Source organism: Pyxicephalus adspersus, chromosome 5, assembly GCF_032062135.1.
Source record: "Pyxicephalus adspersus chromosome 5, UCB_Pads_2.0, whole genome shotgun sequence".
Classification (NCBI taxonomy): domain Eukaryota; kingdom Metazoa; phylum Chordata; class Amphibia; order Anura; family Pyxicephalidae; genus Pyxicephalus; species Pyxicephalus adspersus.
Window position 1 is genome coordinate 49,735,426 of NC_092862.1, and position 25,692 is coordinate 49,761,117.

General features: G+C 38.6%; 1 protein-coding gene across 1 annotated transcript in view; it reads left to right on the plus strand.

The window, feature by feature from the left end:
• CEP192 (centrosomal protein 192) overlaps positions 1 to 25,692 on the plus strand; it is a 78,718-nt gene that overhangs the window by 14,816 nt on the left and 38,210 nt on the right. Inside the window, exons 9-20 of the mRNA XM_072413353.1 lie at positions 3,975 to 4,161; positions 9,408 to 9,583; positions 15,088 to 15,282; positions 17,187 to 17,315; positions 19,987 to 20,117; positions 20,868 to 20,914; positions 21,414 to 21,543; positions 21,691 to 21,824; positions 23,127 to 23,198; positions 23,325 to 23,474; positions 24,646 to 24,814; positions 25,374 to 25,522. Of these exons, the coding sequence (XP_072269454.1) occupies positions 3,975 to 4,161; positions 9,408 to 9,583; positions 15,088 to 15,282; positions 17,187 to 17,315; positions 19,987 to 20,117; positions 20,868 to 20,914; positions 21,414 to 21,543; positions 21,691 to 21,824; positions 23,127 to 23,198; positions 23,325 to 23,474; positions 24,646 to 24,814; positions 25,374 to 25,522 (1,669 nt within the window). The remainder of the gene's footprint in view (positions 1 to 3,974; positions 4,162 to 9,407; positions 9,584 to 15,087; positions 15,283 to 17,186; positions 17,316 to 19,986; positions 20,118 to 20,867; positions 20,915 to 21,413; positions 21,544 to 21,690; positions 21,825 to 23,126; positions 23,199 to 23,324; positions 23,475 to 24,645; positions 24,815 to 25,373; positions 25,523 to 25,692) is intronic.

Here is a 25,692-nt window from a genome sequence, read left to right on the forward strand (position 1 = left end):
TTGTCCATCTGTATTATGAAACGCCTCCCAATCAATGTGACTGCATTTAGCTGGATATGAGCAGACAGTATGCCTCTGAACACCTCAGAATTCATTCAGCTGCTTCTGTCCTGTGTCACATCATGGATAAACACTAGTGTCCCAGTGCCACTGGCAGCCATCCACGCCCAAGCCATCACACTGCCTCCGCCATGTTTTACAGATGATGTGGTATGCTTTGGATCATGAGCTGTTCCACACCTTCTCCATACCTTTTTCCTGCCATCATTCTGATAAAGGTTGATCTTTCTATTCTTAGCCTGGTAGCCTTTCTATTCTTGAGGCTTATGAGTGACTTGCACCTTGCAGTGCACCCTCTGTATTTACTTTCATGCAGTCTTCTCTTTATGGTAGACTTGGATATCGATACGTCTGCTTCCTGGAGAGTGTTGTTCACTTGGTTGGCTGTTGTGAAGGGTTTTCTCTTCACCATGGAAATGATTCTGCGATCATCCACCACTGTTGTCTTCCATGGACGTCCAGGTCTTTTGGCATTGCTGAGTTCACCAGTGCTTTGTTTCTTTCTCATGATGTACCAAACTGTAGATTTTGCCACTCCTAATATTGTAGCAATTTCTCGGATGGGTTTTTTCTGTTTTTGCAGCCAAAAGATGGCTTGTTTCACCTGCATGGAGAGCTCCTTTGACCGCATGTTGTCTGTTCACAGCAAAATCTTCCACATACAAGCAACCCCCTCAAATCAACTCCAGGACTTTTATCTGCCTAATTGATAATGACATAACAAGGGAATTACCCACACCAGCCCATTAAATAGCCATTGAGTCAATTTTCCAATTACTTGCCCCTGAAATAAAGTGATTGTGTAAAAAAAAAAAAAAAAAAACTTTAGTTCCTCACAATCTTTTTGTTCAACCCACTGAATTAAAGCTGAAAGTCTGCAGTTCAACTGCATCAGAATTGTTTCATTTAAAATTAAATGTGGTAATGTACAGAACCAAAATTAGGAAAAAATTGTCCAAATATTTACTAAGACGTTACTGCCTTTTGTTACATATCTCAATATTGTCTTCATTCTGAATGCTCCAGGGAAACCCTGTTTGAAAAAAATAATCTAGAAAAATTTAATTCTTGCACAAGAAAAGCGCTTTGGAAAAATTTGTGCTTTCCTGAGAAGGCACAGGCATTTCAGGTAGCAAGCAGACTGTGGGGAAGACGAGAGATGTCCCTTCTGTGTCTGGTTTGTGGCACACTGTAAGCCTCTGCAATTGGTGATTTTTGTCATCCTGGAATGAGAAAGTAAAGATTGTTGCATATTGAGGTGTCCTGAATTCTCGAAATTGCTGAAAGTCTCCAACTTGACCAAGGTGAAACATTAAAACATCTTTGATCCCCTAATTATTACATTTATTGTAAGTGGGAAAGGCTGGGGAGCCCCACTGATGATAGTTATTCAGGGCATTTGGTATTCACTAGAGGGTTTTGTTTCTTCAAATCACTGACAACTGTTAGTAGCCGGGAAACCTCTAATGGAGTTTTAACATCTCATATTGAAAAGCAACATCTGGATTGGCTTGGACAATGTCCCTTTGGTAGCTTATTCAAACTATTGGCTCCTAAGAACGTTTGAACAGTTGAAGATTTGAGAAAGGTAGGAAAAAGGTTCAGAGTCCAAAATTCTGTCTGTATTGGCTATCCATGTGCAGTGGTGGGACAATGGTGTATTGAATTTTCTCAGCAGGAAGATTTGTAGGTAAATGGGCACTAAACATTCAAATCTTGCTTTAGGTTTCCAGAGGAATATCTGTTTGGAAACAAAACATTTATGGTATCTGTTTGGGAATGGTTAGAGTAATTATCTTCCATGTCAGTGTGTGGCAGTAGGTAGCCTAATTGCCTTGTTTATTCTTAGAGACAGTAGAATTTGCTACAGAGTGTCATTTTGTAACATTTTTGATTTGTGGTGTTCTGCAGGATTTTTTCAATGAAAAAAATGTGCCGTGGCTCAAAAAAGGTTGAAAACCACTGGGTTAGAGCATATTAAGATTTTATTTACAATAAAGCTTCACTATCAAATCCTAGCCTACCTAGCATCTAGACAAAGGTTTACCATTGATTGACTCACTGACGAAGGGAGTATAGACAGCTGACATTTCTGTGTCATAAAGAAATCCCTATGATTTTTTTGTCAAATAGATGAGGAGGCCAGGAGTCAATTACCAAAGTTCTGTAGAGTGTCCAAGGATGTAAGCTGTCCAATAGCTGTTGAATATCGGGTGTCTGGTACATATGACTGGTGGTTCTAGGTAATTCTAATGAATAAAGTCGGGAATAAGTGTTCTGATTCACCTTTAAATGCAGCAGGGATAGTTAAGAATCTGTTAAAAACAAAACTGTTTTCCGGTTAAAAAATGGCTTGTATTAGCATATACAAGACCTGGAACATTTTCTTGTTAAAATTGCATGCAAAGTATGTGTAATATTCTTTCATTTGTATGGGGAGCAGCATAGATCACAATTCTTTGGTCCAGTCAAGTCCCCATTCATCACCTGTAGTGCCTGGCCATTGAAGTGGAACTGCAGAGGTCTGCAGTTCAGTTTCCCACGTGACATCACAATGGAGCTGAACTGCAGATTACCTCTGCAGTTCCACTACAATGTCAAGACACTACGGGTGATGAATGGGGACTTGTCCCTATTCATCATCACCTGTAGTGCCTTGTATTCATGGATAGAGAAACTCCATCTAAGAATACATAGTAGAAGCACAGTGCGGAAACAACAATTTCTGTTGCAGCGCTGTACTATGTGTTTTTGGATAGATTTTCTCTATCCAACAACACAGGGCACTACAGGTGATGAATGGGGACAAGTCATTCATCACCTGTAGTACCTGGACATTGTATTGAAACTGCAGTTACCTCTGTAGTTCCTCTAGGATCTCTGGCCACTACAGGTGATGAATGGGGACAAGTCCCCATTCATCACTTATAGTCCCTGGGGATCCTGCAATGACAGAAGGATTCTCACAGCTGCATAGCCGGGGGAATCATAATGTCATTGTGGGAAAACCTGTAAAAAAAAAAAAAAAAAAAAAAAAAAGTTAAAATAAATTACTTTTTAAAATTATTTTTTTTAAACACAATTTTAAATTTTTTTCTCCAAATTTTTACCGTTGAATCCTGTGTTTTTCGGGTCAGGTCTATCCGAATTTGAACAGCCATATTTGGGTCGAATATAAGGACAACCCAAATTCAAACACTAACACTAGTATTTACAATATATAATACAAATTGGCCTATTCACTACTGTTCGAATCCCCATTGCAATGCCTTAAAACTGAGACTAATTCTGCCATCTAGTGGTCAATTATCAAAAGAGCACAGCAGTCACAATAGTATTTGAATAAACTGCTGAATCTAAGTAATTTACTAAATTTCTCATTAAACATTTACTTTAGGGACCTTGCCATTACAAACCAATACCTGTTGGTCCACCAGAAATGTATTTAACGTATAAATTATACACAGAAAGGGGATGTGGTCAAGTCTGATTGAGTCCTGAATGGTACAAAGTATTAACGTATAAATTCCTACTGTCTTTGACACTGCATCTTCTCTTACATTGAAAATGCAAGCTAGAGTGTCAGCCTTTCACTTTTCTCATCTCCACAAAAATATATGATTGTTGAAGGATTGTTCCTTATTTCAAGTTTGCATAAGACACATAACAGTTTCTAACACAATCAAAGATTTTTTTACACTTATTGGACACAAGGTACATCAACCACACTAAAAGGGAACATTGTGAATTCATTTTCAGGGTTTACAAGCACTAATAATACAAAGGCCTATGATAATCAATTGTGCCTTTTAGGAGAAAATGGTAAATGATTATTTTAAGCTATTTTCCACTATTGTATCATTTATTACGTGCTCTGCTTTTGTTTTATTTTTTATATATATTTTTTATTTTAGGTCTAGCCTCCCCCCTTTGGACAGCCCCAAAGCTGGATCAAGATGGTCCAGCTATGCTCAGTTTATTCCTTCACCATCTCCAGTAGCGAACACTTGTGAGACAGAACCAACAAGTCCTGCAAGCGCTAATCTCCGCCGCCGATACTATCCTCCACCTCTTAAGACTGTACCTGAAAATCATGGTGTGTAAATGCAGAATGTTACCACCATTATATTGGGGATATTGATGTGTTTTCTTAATACATTACCTATTTCAACACACTCAGATTTTAATTGTGTGGTTTTTAATTTAAGTGGACATAAGTGGATGTAAGGTACAATAAACTGTCTCTCAGCTTCTTATTGTACTATATAATTATCTTACCTCTCTTGTCTCAAAGTAATGTCATTTGTGTAGAAAACAAAATGCCCCATTTCCCCTCATTTAACAATACAATAGTCTTGTAAGTAGCCATTTTTTTGCCATTAGGAGTTGTATGAGTCAGAAAAAACGTAGGCAAAATGTAGCTCATGAAAAAGCTTGACTTTATGAAGGCTCCTACAGACAAAAAAAAAATTCAGCAGCCAAGCCATAATATGTTTATCTGGGGGGGGGGTCCAGTTATTTGTGGATATATTGGACATTTTGGTAAAGACGTATTAAAATGAAAAGTATTTATATAGTATTCTTGTAAGCAGCCATTTTGCGTGTATCTATACCATGTTGAAACCTACAATAAAACTGTAAAAAAAAGCTACATTCAAGCTTGAAAGAGCTAAATATAAATTCACTTTAGCTTATTCTGGGTTTAGGGTTCAGGATTCATTTGAACTGCTGTAACACCTAGTCAATACCCACTTTGACATGGACCATATAAGTAACCCACAATGAGGATGGCACAAGACTGCAACAAGGCTAATTCTCGGGCTAACGCATTATCAGTTCTGGCTCTGGACAATTGTGTAAACCTAGGATTTACACATTGGACAGGTCTGGAATGTAACATTTTGTCCTGGGACTGGATCCTCCTTCCCTTTATTGCTATTGCAGCAGTTAGGTCTCTTTTGAGACAAGAACGGTACTTCATAACCAGCCCAACAGGCTGGCATTCTTTGTGAGAATTTCCCAAAGAAAAGGAAGGAAGGATTTCCCTAATTCTCAATTTCTGAGCCACCAGGCCAGGAACAACTCAGTCCTTAGGACCAAACAAATTACTCTCCCCAGAAATCTGGGCAGCTTGTCCCATGACATAAAGCAGTGCTTACTAGTCTAGAAAAGAAATGGAACTGCCCTAAAGCAGGCTACTATTAAACCTAAAGTTCTCAAAGCGCTGTCATAATATGCAGTCTGGAGTCCAGAATGTCTCATGTGGAGTAAACCCTCAGCTTATATCCGCAACCAAACCCAAATATTCCAAAAGATGATTTAGGTTCAGCACCTATTTAAATGTTTGACCAACAGATGGAAAATGGTCTTCCTAGTAGTAAGGAAGGGGAAGACTTTGCAGGCATGTTTAATTGAAAGAGAAAAACGCTTCCTGTTAGTAACATGTTTGCTCATAATGTCCAGCGATAATTAAATCACCGGACAGAAGCAAAAATGGATGAAAGTGTCACTTTTGGCTTTGCAAGCAGCAACAGGGAGATTCTTTTTACCCTTTCCCATCACATTAGTGTAATATAAAAGTTTCCCCTTCCTTTACCAAAAACTCAAAAGAAAAAATGTTGCTGAAAGTAGGTCATAACTGGACTGTAAAACCTGACTTAAAAGCCAAAAAGGTAAACGAAAAAAAACAATTAGTCCAGAGACAACTGTCTAAGGAGTATATTCTCACTTCCCATTGAGTTTATAGGACAGGAAGTATAAAAAAAATCTCCTTATTATGACACATATAGTATGTAAAGAAAAGGTAGTGAATTGTGGAAAGGCACAAGACGGGTTGGCTTGCCATTTAGTCTTGATGGCACCACTTATGCACCCTAGCACTCATGCACTACCTATCTGAGTGATGTGGTGCATTGAACAGCCCATTCAAATGAACAGAATGCATGGCAATACAACAAATGTGGACATACCCTAAGACAACACCATCTTCAGCAGACAGAAGGGTTTAGTTTTGCTTTAACCCTTCTGGCGGTATGATTAAAGAGGATTTTTAAATGCAAAAGCAGTACATTTTAAAATCCTCTTAACTTTAAATTTCCGGCCTGGTCCCACCTACCTGCCTGCACGGTCCTACCCTCCAGGCACACACCCAGCCCGCATCTGCTCCCCCTAGCCTTGCGTCCCCAGCATGTGAACTTGCATCGCCAGCTTTCACAGATGCCTGGCCAGCATTGGCAGGAGAAGAAGACATTGACATTGCTGGAGGACGCCGCAGGCACTGCTGGAGGATGCCACTGGAAGTGGGAACAAGGTAGGAGTTTAAACCTCCCTGGAAATTCCACCCCGAGTGTGGCTCGGGGTTACCGCTTTATGCATAGAAAATTCACCCGAGCCACACTTGGCAATACCGCCAGGGAGGTTATTAGATTGCATTCACAGCATCAGGCGAAGATGCATTTGACCTGCAGATGACATTTAGGCTGGTTTGGTATTACTTTACACTTGTAAAGATAGCAAAAGCCCTCTAAAGCTATCAGAAATCTGTGATACAGGCTCCAGCAAAGCCCTGCATAGTAATAATAACCTAACAAAGGTTCTGATATTTCTCCAATCCAATTTAACATTACTCCCTATCAAATCATACAAAGTACCAATCCATAAAATCTGACAGTCCCACTTTTAAAGCGTACCTAAACTCAGAATTTTCACTTTACAAAAAGGGTAGACAACCCTTTTATGTACAGGTACAGGTTTGTTTTTTTTAAGTGCAACACCCTTTTTTTTTTTAAAGTGCAGCACTGCCCCCTCAGTTCTCGATCGCATAGGCGATAATAATTAGGAGTGCAAAGCCTTCTGGGATACCTACTTCACGCATCCCGGGAGGCTCTTGGGTGCTCGTTCTGCGCATGCCTGAGCACCCTGGCCATGCACAGAAGGAGCCCTTTTGTCAAAAGGGAAAAAAAGCCGATCTCAAGATTTTTTTTCAAACTACATCACCTGATCTCGCACCTGTGTCGGGTAACGTAGGGAGAAGAACCAGGAAGAAGAGGAGAAGATGGCGGCTTATGGGGCAATACCGGGACTACGCAGGACCTGATGGAAAAACCTCCGGCCTTATCAACTGCTCTGCGGGATTAAAGGTGAGTGTATTTTTTTGGGGCACGTTTGAGTTTACTACCTCTTTAACCACCTGGGCGTTTACCCCGAGCCTGGTACGGGGTAAGAAAACTTGCTACAATCGTTTACCTCGAACCAGGCACGGGGTAGCTAAAAATATTAACGCGTTACAGTGCAATCCTATTGTTATACAACATTGTATGACAATCGGATTACAACTGAAAAAAAAACACCTTTGCCCCGCAGCTCCTCCGGAGACGTCTGTCCTTTTCTGTCTTCACGTCGCTGCATGCATTGGTGCGGGCGGGAGGCGGGAAATTCAAATAACTTTGTATTGAACTCAATACAAAAAAGCTGTATTGAGTCCAATACAAAGAAATCTTTATATAATATATTTATATATATATATATATATATATATATATATTCATATATATATGTATATATAATTTGTATTATATATATATTATATAAGCTACTGTAAAGTTACATTACATTATACACTATTTTTTTTTTTAAAGATTTTTTTTTAATAGTTTTATAAAAAATTTTTTTTAAAGTTTATTATTAAATTTATTAAATTTTGGACATATTTCGGTGAGTCATGCCTAAGAACTAGGCAATCTAAAATAAATTTCCATGCAAAAAATGTTTTTTCCTTTTTGCATGGAAGTACGGAAAGAATTAGAACACCCGGCGCTCACGTACGCGTCCCTCTGCGATTGCTGATGATGTCAGTGCATACGTCCATCGACGGGGGTCATAGCGGGAAATTCAAATATTTTGGATTATTGGATTCAATACAAAGTCCTGTATCCAATCCAATACAAAATAATACAAAATATATTTATGTGGTTTTGTCTATAGGTATGTGACGGACACTAGGGAGGTGTTTCAGAAAAATATATTACTATACAGTATACCGAATTATTGCATTTTCAGTATTTTTTATTTATTTATACATTCTTGTTTAAGCTGATTTTTGTGTTTCTTATTAAATTTTTTTATTAAAGTTAATTTTTTTTTTTTACATGATTGTGTGTTTCAAACTTTATTATATTTAGGATGTCTACTAGACCCTTGTTCGGACATATTTCTGTAAGTTACAGGTCTACAATTAAAAAAAAAAATTTCAGGAAAAACAGTGTACCGCTTTTGGTACAGAAATCCAGACATCAGTGAAACGCCCAGGTGGTTAAGTTTGCATGACCAGGCAGGACCTTATTGCAGACAGGGACAGTCATGTCAGCTTAGGTTTGCCAGGGTATCACGGCTTCCATTGCGTGTCCCGGGATGAATGAACCACCATGTGCCTGCGTCACCCTGGCACAGCCAATTAAGATAGACAAAGATTGTCCAGAAGAGAAAGATGGAAGGAAGATGACAGTGCCCGGCCTGGAACACAGACAGGTGAACCTGCACAGATTTAGTTCCACTTGAAAGCATCAACGTCCACTAACATGCCATGTCACCAATATCAGAGACGTCTTGACAAAGTACAGGGCCTATGGCACATATAAACATGGGTTTCATGTGGACATTCCCACTTAAAGGGACCAACAATCAGGTAAGGCTACGTACACTGTCAGATGATTCTCGTCTGATTATCACCTTAGGGCTGATATCGGAAGAGAATCTGGTGTACAACTCTTATCGTTCAGACGACTATCCTGGCGGATCCATGGGCGATGGACATAATGAAAGTGAAGAGGAGAGAGCACAGTCGTTCTCCCCTCTCCATAGAGTAGAATGGTGCTGTATGTACAGAACTCGTCATGCTTCGTTCAGTCTTTCATTGGAAAGTATTGCGAAAGTTCCTTTCCAATGATAATTATAGCACATGTATAACCAGCCTTAGACACCTGAGGTAAAAATAGAGACAAGTTCTATCCACGTAATCTTCCAAAATATACCACGGAAAAGGGTGCCAGCAAATTTGCCTAAACCTCTAGATACCCCTGCATAAAATATTTATAACAAACAACTTTCTAGTGAACGATTCATCACTAATTATTATTATTATTAATATGTTATAACTGTCCCAAGTCACGTGTCAGCACACCACGTACTCCTTTCATACAAAACCTTCATAGTAACTGACCGTTACTGCTTCAATGCCCTTATATAGGACAAAGTCCCATAACCCCGCCCCTTCTATGCACGTCGCCCTAGCTCCTCCTATGACGGCGGTCTAGAAGCGTGGAATTAGCTGTACGCCCCTCCCCTCGCAGCTGACTGCTTACGTCGTGACGCGGGCTGCGAGTTTTGTATTTTGTCAGCCGTCCCCTGGCTCTGGCTCCGCCCCCCCGGTTGTCTGTGCTTGCTGTGTCTCGTTGCTGCTCGGTGTTCTGGGCTTTGTTGGGGTGTACGCAGGCCGTGCGCTCTGCTGGGGAGCCGGCGGTGTGAGGTAAATACAGATCTGTATGACGGGGGAGCAGAGGGGGGTCCGTGTGTGCTAGGCCGGGGGGTGGGGGTCGGGTTTCTGAGTGCTGCAAACTTTCTCCAGTCAGCAGACGGGCAGAGGACGGGGCAGAGTCTGGAAGAACAGTTGTTTGTGTGTGCTGAGCAGCCATGGAGAGCTTGTCATGTGTTGTACCGGATTCCTCAATCCTCCGGTCATCACCCCGTCATGTCACACTGCTTACATGAAAGTGCTGCCAGTGAAGCGGACCTGTCATGTCTTAGCTGGGATAGGAATGGGGGCTGTCATTGCTGGCCTGCTTCAGGGGCTGCTGCCTGTCCTCTGAGATTTTTTCATACAGACTTGGAAAGAACATGTTTTATATAGTATATGAATTCCTATAATAATGATAAAATCCGCCTATTAATTTGCCACCTCTGTGACTTAAAGCATACCTAAACTCAGAGGTTTCACTTTACATAAAAGGGTGGACGGGAGTTTTTTTCCATCGGGTCCTGGTATCGGTCTTCAGCCCGGATTCTGACATCGTCTTCTTTTTTCTTCCGTTTTTTTCTTCCTCCGTCACCTAATCTCGCATTGCGCAGGCGCAAGGTTGGGTGACGTAGATTGGGGGAATAAATGCACATGTGTGAGATTGGCATTTTTTTCTATTGATTGAAGGGCTCCTTTTGCGCATGCTTAAGTGCAGGGCATGCGCAAAAGGAGAAGCCAGAGCTTCCCGGGATTGTGACGTAGGTATCCCAGGAGGCTCTGCGCTACCATTAGGTTACCATCGCCGCAGCAGTCAAGACTTAAAGGGATGGTGTTGCACCCTTTTTTTATTTTGTTTTTTTTAAAAGGATGTTGCACTTAAAAATTTTGTTTGTGTTGTTTTTTTTATTTTAAATAAAAGGTCCACCCCTCTATGTTTAATGCTTCAGGAGGCCTTTCTGCACATGGTCATAGTCCACCTAAAGCGGAACTAAACTTTAAATAAAAACACCTTTAATCCTGTCGATCTTTTGGGAGGTTTCTACGTTTGGGTCCCGTGTCATCCTGGTATTCATCTTTGAAAGCATCGGGCATTGGCATCTTCGTCCCTTCTTCTGGGTTCTTCTCCCAGAACGTCACTCGATCTCGTACTAAGTAGACACGACCTCTGGTGACGTTCATAGGAAAAAATATTTTTTTATCTTTTATTAAAGAAAGGGCTCCTTCTGCACATGCCTGAAATTAGGATACAGAAGGAGCAGCAAAGAGCCTCCTAGGATGCGTGATGTAGACAACAAAGCTTTTTTTTTTTAAAAGGGTGTTGCACTTGAAAAAATACTTTAGATAAAAGAGGGCCAGATTTGGTGAGTTGAAAATGTGAGGGGGCTGAGTCACGTACTCGGGGTTAGTGTGGCCGTGGTCTGCGTGGGTTCCGCACAACACATGCCTACCAGGGTGACGTGAGGGATTCCCTCTGCATGGAGTCCGGTGTCTTGGTCTGGCTCTTGGAATCAGAGTGGCCGTGGTCTGTGCTGTTGGGCCGCATATTATTGTTTTTTTGACTGAGACTGCGGGTCGGTAAAAATCTGAACAAGGGCAGCAATTGGCCCTGGGCCAGACTTTGAACATGCCTGCTTTATGTATAGTAAACATTTTGAGTTTAGGTTCATTTTCAGTGCCTACACCCATCAAATCATTGTCACGTGAGATAAACAGTTGAGTTTGTTTTGGGCAAAAATCTGACGTGTACAGTGGTCAATTTAATGTTAATCAAGCTGCTTTGGTAGATTGATGAATGATGGAATCAGAAACAACCGCTGTTCACTCCAATGGAGGAGAGCTCAGCAGGGTGGCGCACGCTTGTCCTCCCCTCTCTATAAAACAAAACTGGTCTGTGTGTACAGCGCTCAATCATTTGTCTGTCACTGGAAACAATCACAAAAGATCATTTCCAGCAACAGTAATCTTACAAGTGTACGTAGCTTTAGAAGCCAAGGGATCGGCAGGACAGAAGGGGGATGTTCCTGAGAGATCGCACAATTAATGCAGCAATATACTTTTCTGATGACAGGGTCACGTTTTATGTTTCATGCCCTGACTAAGAACAGCTTTGCTAGTCTTCTGTATTCATCACCACAGTCACAAAGATACTAGGTTATTGTGATTTGTAGTGTCTGTACAGATCTGTGCCTGACCAGATCAATAAATCTCCAGCAGGAGTGATCACTTCTGTTTCCATTCAGTTTCAGATTGAAGGAGGCATGGCGCTGCATCCTCCCCTCTGTACAATGCTCCCTCTGTCCATCTATATTGACATGTCCATAAACAGCTTCATGTACACAAATTACCAGGTTTTTTTTACCCTCCTCTGTTTTAGATAACATTAGGTAATATTTTGTACCCCTTTTAGGGTTTACTACTATTTGGGGCTCCATTAAGAAGCTGCCTCCTTGTAGTTGTGATGTTTTTTTTTTTTTTTTTTGTATTTAAAAACCCTTTAGGCAAAGTATGTAAGAAGAATGTAAAGCATGCCATCCTTAGCACATCTGTGACAGGTGGCATATGGCATTTGTTCATATGTGCATTTTGTCAGTGTTCTGGGTGTACACCAGTATTCAGCTATGCAGCTCTATTAACGCAGAATAATGTCATAAGAATCTTAGTGCTCGTATATTGGTTATTTCTAGTCCTGTTCAGGTGATCACTTTAAATGGTATCCATTATAGAATGTATGTAACTTGTTTACTACACAACTCTCCTTCAAAAGACTTCAAACTCTCTGCTCCCCCTTCTTTCCAGGGCTCACCATTCCACCCAACCCCACCATCCTAATTTTTCCTGATGACTCCTGATTTCGTACTATGCAGGTTCAAGATCTGGTTACTTGTCTTCCTCCAAATGTTAAAAATAAAGATTTCTGATCTCTCTGTGCATGCTCAGATCCAGTACTTGTTTTTCTTATATTAGAGGAAAGCCCCCTGCATGGCCAATCTCAAGCATTAGCAGGAGCAGCTCACAGCCTCTGGGATATGTGACAAATGTATCCCAGGGGTCTGCAGGTCTCTCCTTCAGCCTTTATTGCCGCAGAAGTAAAAATGGTAGGGGGGCCTCCTAAAAAAAAATATATATTATGGAAAAGGGATAGCCATACTTTGACATAATGTTGAAAAGGTGACAATAGATTTCCTTTAAGTGTTAAAAATTGAGCTTTGTTGTCTTTTCAGAACTTACACTTAATATTCTGGCAGGGTCTTTGAGTTTGTAGTGTTCCCAGTGTTGCATTCTTGTAGCTTCATGTTTACAATCTGTAGTTGTTGTTGGTCACATACATCCCTGCTTGTTGAGCATACCACAGACCTGAGCTGTGAAAGTAAACTTGCACAGTCCCAGGGGTAGCTCTATAGCAGCCAAAAATGTAACGCTTATTCACTGCAGAACTTGTACATACAACAAAATGTGTGAAGATTCACTTCACTTATCCAATCACCTAAAAAGAAACTCCTGGTTTACATATTTAACCTGCACATGAATAGGTTTTTTGAACTTTCACTTTAATTTTATATTATGTGAACAGTCTCAGACCCTTCAGTAAATCTATATTGTTATATAGCTATATTATGCTATTATTTAAAAAGGTTTTTGTAGCCATGTTCAGTGTGAATCGTGTTTCTTCTATCCAGCAATAATTTTAGCATTTTTCAAAATGGAGGACCAATTTAATTTTTGGTAAATCTATTCTTCATGAAAAGTAGAAAAAATGTGCTGATAGACTTTTTAATGACAGAAGAGTCATTCACGGTACATGGTGCTTCTCTCCACTGTTTTTGACATTCTTCAGGCACTCTAATTTGAACTTGGGCTCACAGGTCAGAGTGCAAAGCAAATGTTTTGGGTACCTGGCATCGATTTTGCAAAAATGTTTCTAATTGAATTAGTAATGAAATATTGCAGTATGGTGAAACGTACTATTCTATGGATAAATCATAGAAACTCATTCCTCCCCTAAAAGAATTAAGACCAGTGTAATGTCCAAATGAGTTGGGCTATGTACTCATGTGCAAAAATTATCGTTGGAAACGAACAACTAACGTCTGATTGTCCAATAATTGTTACAAAAAAAGTGCACAACGACTGGCCAACGACGCTGATCAACTAGGAGTGTCACTGGAAACGAACAGCCATCCCGCCGGATCTGATTCAGCGACGATTGTTCGCTATCTATTGTGTGTACGTCGTTCAGTGATCGGGGATTGTTCTGTGATACACTTTCTCCTGTACATGTCACTTCCTGCATCGTTCAAACGATCGTATCTGGTGTGTGTACATTATTGGTGGATTATATTTGAACGATCATATCCTTACAGCTTTTACAGAATCGCGCACTATATGATTGTTCAAAATAATTGTTGATCGGTCGTTAATAGTTCCTTTTGTAACAACAATTATTGCACGTGTGTACGTAGCCTTACTATGTAACTGGCGTTCCACATAATTTAAATCTGGGTTATACATTACAGAAGTGTTTTGTCTTTCTAGTTTTCACTTTGATTTCTTTTTAGTAATATTAAAAAAATGTGCTTTAGCATTTTGGGCTGGTAATGTTTCTAGTTTTTCTTTTACGTACTATTTCTGCATACATGTGCTCACAGCCATCTGTAGAAAACAAATGGCAACATCCGTTATCAGTTCAGTGCCATCTCTGCAGCCTGCTGTAAGTTGTTATAACTTTGAGTACTAACACCGTGGTGTGGGAGTGATGGCAAGGTGTCAGCTCCCCGCAGCCACCGGGAGAACACTTGTTCTGGCCCCAATCTGAACAGACCCAAATTTACCAGGTTAGGGCTCTAATTAGTGGCCTGATTGATGTTGACAGTGACCTTCTTACTTGACTAATCGGGTTTTGCAATCACTTCCCAGCCAGTAGATCTTGGTTTATTCCCAGGTTTGGTCATAGATTTTTAGAACCAGCCATTACTTTCCTTGTTAGGAATAGATAAATTATTTTGTGTTTATTTTATTTTTTTTAAAGTAAAACTTTCTATTTTAGTTTTGCAAAGTTTATTGCTGTCTGTACCTTGCTGTAACTATTCATTACTTTCTTTACCCCGCTATACACAGTGAGTAAACCAGAAAGAAATGGTGAAGATCCTAAATTTAGGAGTTGTCATGAGAGCTGTAGGTGGGAGAGAAGCATCTCATGATGACATTAAAATGTCCCTCACTTTCAAAGTCAGGAAAATGGGCTGCCTGTAAAGATAGATGTATTCAGAGAGCAAGTCCTATCAAGGGTACTGGGCTGAGATGGTGGATATAGGTGGCTCATTCCCTCCTATTTTTTTTGTCCTTAAGGCATCTTTGTCTCCTTGGAGCCACAGACTGGAAACCTTTTATGTACTCACTTGCACCCAGATTTAGTTCCATATCAGGCTGTATCTGTTTTTTTTTTTTTTTTTTTTTTTTGCTTGATAGGTTTTATTGCAATTTTTTCCAACAGTGCTATAAATGACTCTAATTTTCAGTCTGTTCTGTGTAGGGTACGGCTTTACAATGTCTGAGCATTATGTTAACATAGAAGATGAAACTTTTCCAAGCTTCTTGGCAGAGTCGATAAGGAGCAACCTCAGTGAAGCTCTCGATAATTGCACCCTCACTTCAAATTTAGGATTTCCAGTTGCTGCATCTACTGTTGCAAAACCCCGCACTGTTTTTGAAAGGTAAGTTTAGTCAATAAATCTGTTTTATTTTGTTTGCATTTGGCATTTCTATACCCAGAGCCAGTCATCCTTTTTATCATGCAAGAATCTCTAAATTTAGCCTTAAATTATTTGTTTTATATTTGGAGTTAAGTAAAGCAGTGTAAGAGGGCAAATAGATGACTTTCACTCATCTTGGACTTTTGTACAATATGTTGTTACAGGCTGGAAAATGGTTTGAACACTGCTAATTGACAAAATATCTTGTTATATTGAAAATTGTATTGTTTTACAAAATGTGTGTGTATGTTTGTGTGCAAAAAAAAAAAAAAATATATATATATATATATATATATATATATATATATATATATATAATTTTCTAATTCTTAACCACCCTAAAACAGCCGGGTGGTTACTGAAAAGTGCTGCGTTCTGCTAAAAGGGGCTGGGGAGGACACATATTCTTCTCACAGACACGGAGAAAAGAATAGATATGTTGTAAAATAAAATTTTGCAAGCAGCTTTTTGATTTCAGAAGGAACAGAAGATGTCCATCATACAATAATATAAACTTCTCTGTCTGACCAGAGTTTAAATACTCTCTTCTCCTTGCTCCTTCATGGACACTGGCATCTTTACCTGAGCTTCTTCTAGGTTCAGGCTTATTCCATCCCAAAAGACCTGGCTAAAAAAAATGTAAATTCATTCTCCACAGCCCCCTGCAGTGGTGCATCACTGTGTTGTTCACCAGTGTTAAAAAACCTGTGCAATTTTTTAGATGTTATCTAAACTCACAGAGTTCATATTGTTGTCTTTCTTTGTGTAACCGTTTTGTGAGCCCATTGATCGCTCTACAGTAGGAACAGTAGGGTAGAAGATGGATGAAATTTTGTAAGTGGGTTACTAGAGAGCTTTAAAGCAACACATGACAGGAATAATTCAGAAATCTACAAGACTCCAACTATACCGTTCTGGTATTTTTGTAAGGTTCTAAGGTTAGGAGATATTTGGTATGTATGCAGTTGACAAGCCTACAGTTTGTAAACAACAAGTGGACCCAGACCCCTAGCAAGACTCAGAATAAAATTTACATAAAGGGCCAGATAAATAACTTTCACTAGTTGGCCTTGACTGAGTCAAATGTATTTAAGACTGTTACATTAGCTCAGTTGTTCCCCTGAGGACCCCTTCACAATTGTGTTGTTAAAGCTGCTGTGCTGACACAGTGCATGTATGTTTTAGGAGACCAAATTGTGTCTGACTAAAAATGCCATGATGGTACATGCATTTCTGTGTTATTCGAATGCATGTTACTAAAGCAAAAAGGTCGGAATTCCCCCAAATGTGGAACTGCTTTTGTTTTGATTTTAGTGAGTCAAACTTTTTATTGTGGATTTTAAACCTACTTCATAGATCTCATCCATTCCCAGTTCATTACTGACCACTAAGGCTCCAGTGTGAAATTATTCTAAAAACTTTAAAGCATAATGGTAGTATCACTGGCCCTTTACTAGAGTAAAAAGTAAAATGCATTCTAGAAATAAAAGGTAAAAAATATAGCCCTCTCTTGGGGTTTAGCTTAATGTACAGGCATCCTACAGAAGTCCATAAAGCTCAATTTTTTTTTTTTTTTTTAGTAGCTAGTGTTTACGTGTTTGATACAGTAAGCAAGAAAAAAATCTTATAACAGTTAAGAAAAATGGGATTCTAATCCTGGATAACTTGAAAAATGAAGATTTGGCTTGAGGTACACTTTCATAAAATATTTGTCATGTTCTATAGCAATATCTCCTGACTTAAATAAAGATTATCACAGTTATGGTCTAAAGAACCCTGAGATTGTACTTCTGAATTGTGCTGTGCATTAACAAAGTTTCTTTGTCCCTTTTTCTTAACTCAGTTTTGCTTTTTTTTTTTTCTAGACTTCCCGATGTCCAAGCATCTTACCTGGAAAATGAAAAGTTACCAGTGTCAATAGATAACTTGTCCAAGTTGAGCCTCTCTTCTGGAGACCAAAATGGAAAATTTGCTTTGAGTTTTAAAGATGATCTGTAAGTAGCATGTTTCTACACCCTCATTGGAGACATTAGTTAGTATGACTGCTTAAACGTTATACATTGTTGTAAGGGGGTTATACAGAATCTTAACTGTTAACTAAACCAGGGGTGATAAATCTGGCCCACAACGGCCTTTATTCTTTTTTTTGGCCCCAAATGAATCCTAAATATGAATTGCAGCTGCCCCGCTGCTGCATTGAAATAGCGCAGCTACTACAATTCCCGGAATCACTTGCGTCTTTAGACCAGCGGCCTCTCTTCCTATGCGCGGCCCCACATTGGACTGTTTTATAGACGCAGGCAATTGTAGCAGTGCTATTTCAGTTTCAAGTTTGGCCCGCGACTTTGTCTAAGTTTTTAATTTTGGCCCACTCTGTATTTGAGTTTGACACCCCTGAACTAAACTATCCTAGTAATGGAGAAGTGCACTGATGAATAAGATTAGTGACCTCACATTTTAAACTTATTTGAAGTCCTAAGGAATGGTTGACTAATTTGATTTGAGTGTTCAAAAAACACTAAAGAAGTTGTTTTTAGGAGTTCTGTAAAACCAAGACATTTGTTGCTGTCTTGGCAGTGGCATACTGTATTTTATCCCTGGGTTGAGAGCCAGTGATCTGGTGGTAAAGCTTTTGGGAGAGGGTGTAGAAGCATATATTAGAGAAACAAGGTAACATGAGTATTTGGGCCAAAGCTGCATTATCTCCTTTTTAAACCAGTGAGTTAAAAAGGGGGAGGGGGGGTTAATAAGTAAGGTTTTCTTAACAGAATATCATTTTTTCACTCAGTTCACACATTCAGATAATGTAAATTATCTCTAAAATTATGGTTAGCACACAATCCAAATTGAGACTGGTTGTTGCTTTTGATTCCTACCTGAAGCCAGTTCTGATTTTCTAGTATGGGGTGGAATTAAAGCTCCTCCAAAAGACAAAAAAAGTACTGTATAAGTACAATTAAAACCAGTTGTAAGATTTACAAAATAATGCAGTGGAATCCCATATTTTTATTTATTTCATTTTATTTGTCTTTTGGAGTGGTATAATCATATTTGAAAATCATTTGGAACGGATAGATGGCAAGATGCTGTCAGTGAAAAGGGAGTTTTTTTTTTTAAAGAATTCACAATTTCTAGTTCCTGAACACTTAGTTATATTTATTAATTGGTCACCTGTCAATTCTCACTGGATATGGCAGTTTTATACCATAGCATTAAAAAGGGACATTAGTAAAAAAAAAATAAAAACAAAAAAAATCACTTTTATAGGTGTAAAACTATTGATCCCGCTGCCATCCTATATTCTCTCTTTTATCTGGCAAAGACTGCTCTGCGGGCACAGCCATCATTTTCTGTCTTCTTATGTTGCCTGATCTCGCTGTAAATGTAAAAAAGTGTCAAACTCATTGCGTATGTATGAGATTGAGCATGTGTAGGAGGAGCAGCCTGCAGCCTCCTGGGATATGGGATGTATGTATGCCAGGAGTCTCCAGGTTTCCCACTCTAACTTTGCCACCACGGTGGTAAGGGCAGAAGGGGAGAGGTCCTCCCTGAAAAATAAAAAGAATTTTAAAAATAATTTTTTTTTAATTCTTTTAAACGGATAGCTTTTTCATATAATGTTAAAATGTGATGATAGGTCCACTCTAACTACTGTATTGTTACTTCTTTGCTTTTTTCATAACTGGCCACTAGGTGGCAGAAGGAGTTTTTTTTACATGCAAGTGAACTGAGCAATGCCTAGGGATTGAAAGGTCTGTGCACAATAATATAGCCGAATATATGGGCGAAAAAGCTATCAATACAATCCTCTATTTTGTGTCCTATATACTGTCTTGTACCACATTTAATGAGGATTATAGATGCTTCAAATCCGTAGTAATTTATTTTATTCTGGATGTTACATAAGATTAACATTTTACATTACATAAGATTAACATTTTAGATTAGGGTTTTTATTGTAAGTATTTCAGTAGAAAAAATAATTCTGCATTTTTATGTAGGTGTACATTTTTTTGTTTTGGCTCTCGAAATAATTAGTCAGTATTAAAAAGCAAAGGTTAAAAAAATGCAGAGCATGATAGATTAGAAACCATGTGCAAAAGGTTGAATATGGTAGACTATTAGAAAAATGAGGACTCTGTGCAGAATCGGTGTTATCCTATTGCCTAGGCAGTCCATATACACATTGAGGCAAAGTGTATTGTAGCAGTTGAAGAGAACTTAGATAGTATTAAGATAAGAACATGGAGAAAAAAATCTGGACACCATGTTGAACGGGAGGAACTGAAGGAGAAACTTTTAGAGATTAGTTCAGAAAGGGGAGACATTTAAAAAGAAATTAAAAAAAGTCAATTTTTCCACCTTTACCATTGGGGCCAATTTACATGCTCAAGTCCCAACTGTCAGCACGTGCTGGAGTGTTGAGTTTGCTGCATTTTATTTTAATTTTGTTGCAATGCTTCCAAAATGCATGGTGTCACCAGATTGTGGCACTGGCTGCAAGTTCTATTTCAGCATTCCAACTCGCAATTATGGAAATCACCTTAGAAATAGTAGGTTGATTACATTTAAATCGAATGTAATTTTTCTGGTCTTTTTTTGTCTTGTGTATTGTGTTTTCATCTTTTAACTGTAGCAGTTAATATACTCATTTTATTTTAATAGGGAAGACATGGATACATTTATCGGGGCTGTAAAATTTAAAAATCAAGTGCAAAATACTGGTGTAGCGGACTCGTCCTTAAAGAAATCAAGTCATCAGTCCTTGGAGTTCTTGCCAACTGCACTAAATAATGGTAATTCATAAACCTAAACATAATGTGTTTACTATTCAAATTTTCTTTTTAGTAAATAAAAAAAAATAAAGGTATTTATTTCAATGCTTTCTTTCCTGTATTATCTGTAGTGCAGCATCTGAGTGAGATCTGCTTCTATCTGATGTAAAAAAAATAAAAAATAAAAGATTGTGGCCTGGATAACGGTTTACCTGTCCATTAGGGAGATTGATTTCCTTCCTTTTTTTTATTGCCTGCCCTGACCCCTGATTACTTCAGTTTAGGGGAAAAAGAATATTTGAGTCAGTTTCTACCTTTTTCTGATACCCAATCAGATTATGGGAATACATCTCCTCTTTAGTGCAGCTATAGACCTAATAGGGAATCAGGAGGATGCTTAATGGTGGAGCCCTTACTTGTCAGAAGAGCATCTGCAAACTTTGGTGGAGAGACCCTGAAAAGCTTTGCTCTATTAGCGAAACTGGAAGTGGAGGCAGTTTCTCTCCTTCAAAGCAAGGGACTGGATGCTTTGCTGCCTAGGATTGTGCTGGCCTGACCATCGGGTGAGCAGCATCCTGTGCTTCCACTGTAGTTTGCAGAAGTTTTCCCACCTAAGATGGGGTTTCACCTCTGTCAAAGATCGAGACGTTTCCTCCTCCTCACTTATCAAGGGTGTATCTTACCATAAACCTGTGCCTAAATTTTAAAAGACTCGGGTGTAGTCTACAATCTTATACGTCTGACTTCTTTTTTTTTTTTTTTTTTCTTCAGGTCTTTCAAGTGGCTTGTGCTTATCAGATAGCAGGCTTGATAGCAAGGTAAAGTCTTTATTATGTATTTGAAGCAAGTTAAAAAAGGGTTTGTATGTATTTCAGAATAATGTTGCTCTGTAATTTTCTTGATGGTTAAAGAAAAGTAACTTGCTGTACCACTTTGCTTTTCCTTTGAGACCCGGCTATTTCAAAATTATGACAATGTATGCCTTGTATTTCCAGCTGTTTGCTTTCTACTTCCGGTATTTAATATTTTCATCTGCAAATTCACTTTAGATGGCAGCCCCATAGACAACTTTAGCTGGAATTTTTTCTATAATAGTGGTTAAACCCTTATGGGTATGAAGCCTGCATTTATAAGGCTCCCACATTTCTGTCCTACAGGTTCCCCTAAAAATGGACCTTACTCTAAAATACACCTAACCACTATTAGCCCCCTTTTTCCTGGTTTTATATTTTCTTTATGTGTTTGGGTTTATCTGTTAATGACAAATATTTTATTTTCAGTTCAAAACCTTTTGTATGTTTGTTTTTTTTGTTTTAGTCTACCAGTGTGCAAGCTGCTCAAAAAGAAATGTGTGGTTCTCCTGCTAAAGAAATAAGTTCATCTGTAGCAAGTTTCCTGGAAAATGAAAAGTTAATATCTATTGCCAGTTTAGATGGTAGTAGTTCAGGTAATATAAAATCTATTATTTTGATCACAAGATTATATTCATATTTCAAATTGTTTAATATTTAATTTATACTGAAACCCTTTTATTATCTCTAATATACTGCTTTTAAAATTGCAGTTGACTTTATTCATTGTTTTCACTTTGCAGATGAAGAATTAAATGATGAAGAATTTTTTGACGATGAGCTAGAGGCATACTTTAAAAAACTTCGTCCACCTGGAATGCAACGCGGAGTTATTGAGGGGCAAGAAATTCAGGAGCCAAAGAGATCATCCTACACGGTACAAAGGATTAACATTTTTTTTTTGTGGTTGCAGTTTTTGCTAACATACATTAAATAAAATCCATTGATGAATGTGACATCCACTTCAACCTTTACTCTGGTGCTGTGTAACCAGTCGGTTTCCATACCTCCTTTTATATATTGAGCCCCCAACAGCAGAGTCTGTGGTGGGGTATAATGGTGCCTTTTAAGGCATATTGTATTTTTAAACGTGTCAACTTGTGTGTGACTGGCACATTGACAAGAGTGTTGTGTTTTTTTTTTTTTTTTTTTTTTTTTTTTTTTTTGTGGGCTTTCTTTTTTTTTTGTAGCCAGAATTTCAAATAAATAAATGAATTTCTTTATTTGTAGATCTACCTTTAGCAGCAATAACTTGAAGTAATTGTTTTCTGTATGACTTTATTAGGCTCTCGCACTGTTGTGGGTTTTTGGCCCACTGTTTTAACATTCGTATAATTCATTGTTTTTGGGAATTGGTTTTGTGCACAGCTTTTTAAGTTTCTACTGCGGAATTTTGATCAGGTTGAAGTCTAGACCTAAGCTGAGCCTTTGCAGTTCTTTACTTTTACAGCCATTCTCCTCCTTATTGGTATGGAATCAGTAAAGTTGGAATTAAATTTTTCACACACTGCTTCTGCATTTTCTGTGTAATGTCATCTGTTTCTTTTGAGCTTATGTTTGCTTAATTGTAAGTCCTGCAAATGACTGAATGATTACAGTTATCTTCTGATAGACAACTTAATTAATAAAAGATGTCATGCTTTTTTTTTTTTTTTTTTTTTTTTTTTTTATATTATGGTTTGAATGTTAAATATAATCACACACGCGACAGGTGAGTTGCACCCACTAGGAAAAATCACTTATCTTTAAAGACACCTTCTCTGACTTCATGCTTTGTCTTTAGGATGGAAAGTTTCAAGAACAGGACTTGGTAAAGACAGAGGAAAATTCTAACAGTGGCCCTAACCTTTCATTACTATTTTCAAACCAAAAAATAAATTACATTTTTATGCCTTATTGAATTTTTTGAAGTATAAGTTAAGGGTCACCAGCTTTCATTCTGTAATGTAATGGCTGTCCAAAAAACCCTGCATTAACCTATAACTGCACTTTAGGAACAAGTGTTCTGTTTGCATCCTGCAGACGTAAACCAGCACACCCTTCAATATTGCATACTTCCCAAGATCTGATGACCTAAGTATTTCTGTATCATTCATCTTCCCAAGCAATGGCAGCTAGTATTTCATGTATGGAAGGTACAAAATGAATCCACCTTGATCACACGGCTTTCTTTTTCCAGGCAAAGAACAGTTTTTCAAGAAGAGTTGCTAATCAAGAATATGATGGTCTTCAGTGTAATGGGGATTTTCAGGTAATTTTGTATTTATTTAAAATAATTATTAAATTATAAAACTTAATTTAGTGTGATTCACAGGGTGTTTGTGCTAATTGGTTTTAGTCCTTGTTGCCTGATGGTTTGCTGCTTTCTGTATCCCAGGAGGACTTTCAGATGCTTCAGGTTCGGCTTGCAGCAACAGGAATGGATTCAGCCCCAGCTAGTGATGATGATCTAGAACTCGAGCTGGTGAAATCTGGACAGGAGCCCTTACAAAGGGAGCACTTCCTAGAGAATACAGCAAGACATTTGGTATAAATACTTATATTAGCTAACACATAAATTTATACATGATATCATGTAGTTTTAAAAGGAAAGTTATCAGAAAAATGATTATTGTAGGTAGAGTGTTACCAATGTTGTTGGTGTTTGTACTAAACCATCGATCTCCTTAATCTAAGCAGAAGCAGTGCAAGTAGAAGAGGTCTGCATGGCCAAAATTGTGTACTTTACCTGCTCAGATGCACCTCTTTTTGGTCACATCACCTTCTGCTTTTAGTGAATCCCTCCCCAACTAAACTGTTTTTGCTCTGTTGTCATAATCACCTCCTCCTTTTCTGAAGTGTTCATTGTTTCATTGTCTCCTGCACAAGCCAGTCTTGTCTGCCCTCAACTTCTCATCTTCCAGCTTTTGCTGACTGGTTTTGCAACAGTAAGTTCTTAAGATGAATGGTTCATTTTTGGACAATTGTAAGATCTTTAACCTCTTTAGTGGTAATCCTGAGTGTGGCTCGGGGTAATTTTTAGTAACCCCAAGCCACACTCGGGATGGAATTGCCAGGTAGTTTTAAAGGCTTACCTGGTAAGCAGTGCCTGTGGTGTCCTCCAGCGATGCGCGGCATCTTCTTTCCCTGGCGATGCCAGCCATGCATCTGTGTAACCTGTCGTTGGGCGGCATCTGGGTCCCCGGCGTGTGAACATTGGGGATGCAACAACAGGGGAAGCAGATGCCGGCTGGCATCTTCGTGCAGCTGGGGGTGGCACTGTGTGGCTGTGAGGTGGGGTTCTATGTACTATGTACCTCTTTTACATTTAAAAATACCTAATATTCATACCGCTCGGGAGGTTAAAGTTACACTGGCAAAGTTAAAGGTTGCCCTAAATCTCTGAGTGTTAAGTTGATTTTGGGCCTGTGTTGTCAGGTTTAAGACTTGTCAGTGGTCACATGTACATTTAACATGTATTTCAGTTTCAATGGTTTCAGAATTCATTGAGACATATGGTACATTTATGCTGCCGACACCTAGGCTTTATTGGTTGCTTCGGGCTACTTTTCTTTTTTGACACGGGCTCTTACTTTGAAAGCTGCACATAAGAAACTACAAGAATGTTCAGTGTGGAGTTCTTATTTGATATTGCTTATCCTTGTCTCTTAGGATTTTCTGTCTTTCTAACACATTTTCACGTGTAAACTGTATTTCAGATCGGGGAACAGCATAGGCCAAGTTTTAGGCCAGGCTTGGAAGGAGGCAGTTCAGAAGAGGAAACTTCAAATGAAGTATTAAGTGTTCCTAACAACCGTGCTTGTTTGCCATGGAGGCAGTCTGCAGAGTTCCATGACATTTCCTCCCCTAGAGCTTCCATAGTAGTTGGTATGTGGGTTAAGACAATTCTAGTGTGTGTGTGTGTGTATGTATGTATATATATGTGTGTATGTATGTATATATATATATATATTATTCATATTATTCATCTTTAAAATATTACTTCATCTCCAGTACTTGTTTGACTATCAGTTTCTTCAAAAACACTCCTTTACCTAATAACTAACCAATTTTTAGTCGAAATTTACATATTGGTATTTGTTAGAAGTCATAGAGGTACCTGCCAACTATTCACTCACACTAATCACTTTGGCTGTTCACAGGTATGTAGAACGGCGAGACATGGACATTAAAGAGGAGAGGTCAAAGTTGTCAATAAATTACAAGCAGTGATTGATGGCCTAGCTTCACCTTGCATACAACTGCATGTTAGTGAATTATGTACCAGTCAGTAAATAGCTTAATTAGCCGATAGAGTTGAAATCTGTCTGGTTTTAATGGTGTCTGATCCACATATTTCCAGGCTTAATTTATTGCTGTTATTGTTCTTCTTTGGCAAGATTCCCTTGCACTTGTTTGGTGATTTTTTTTTTTTTTTTGAATATAGGACAAGAGTTTGGACTCGGAGACGGTAGTAGTGAAAGTGAAGATGTTTCAAAGGTGCTACTGGCATCAAACTCTCCCAGTGTATCATGGAAAAAAGATAGTTATACTAGAAATATTGCTGGTGAAGAAAATGTGGGCATTTTTAGCCAGGTAAGTAACATTACTGTGCACTAGAGCTGAAATGTGCAAAGAGGAGCAGTTAACTACAACAGTACATCTAAATAAAAAGGAAAGTGCCTTAATGAATATCAGTCCTGCATCTGCTAGCCGTGAAGGTAGGGGTCTGTCTAATATCAATTGGGAATATCATCAAGATTTTT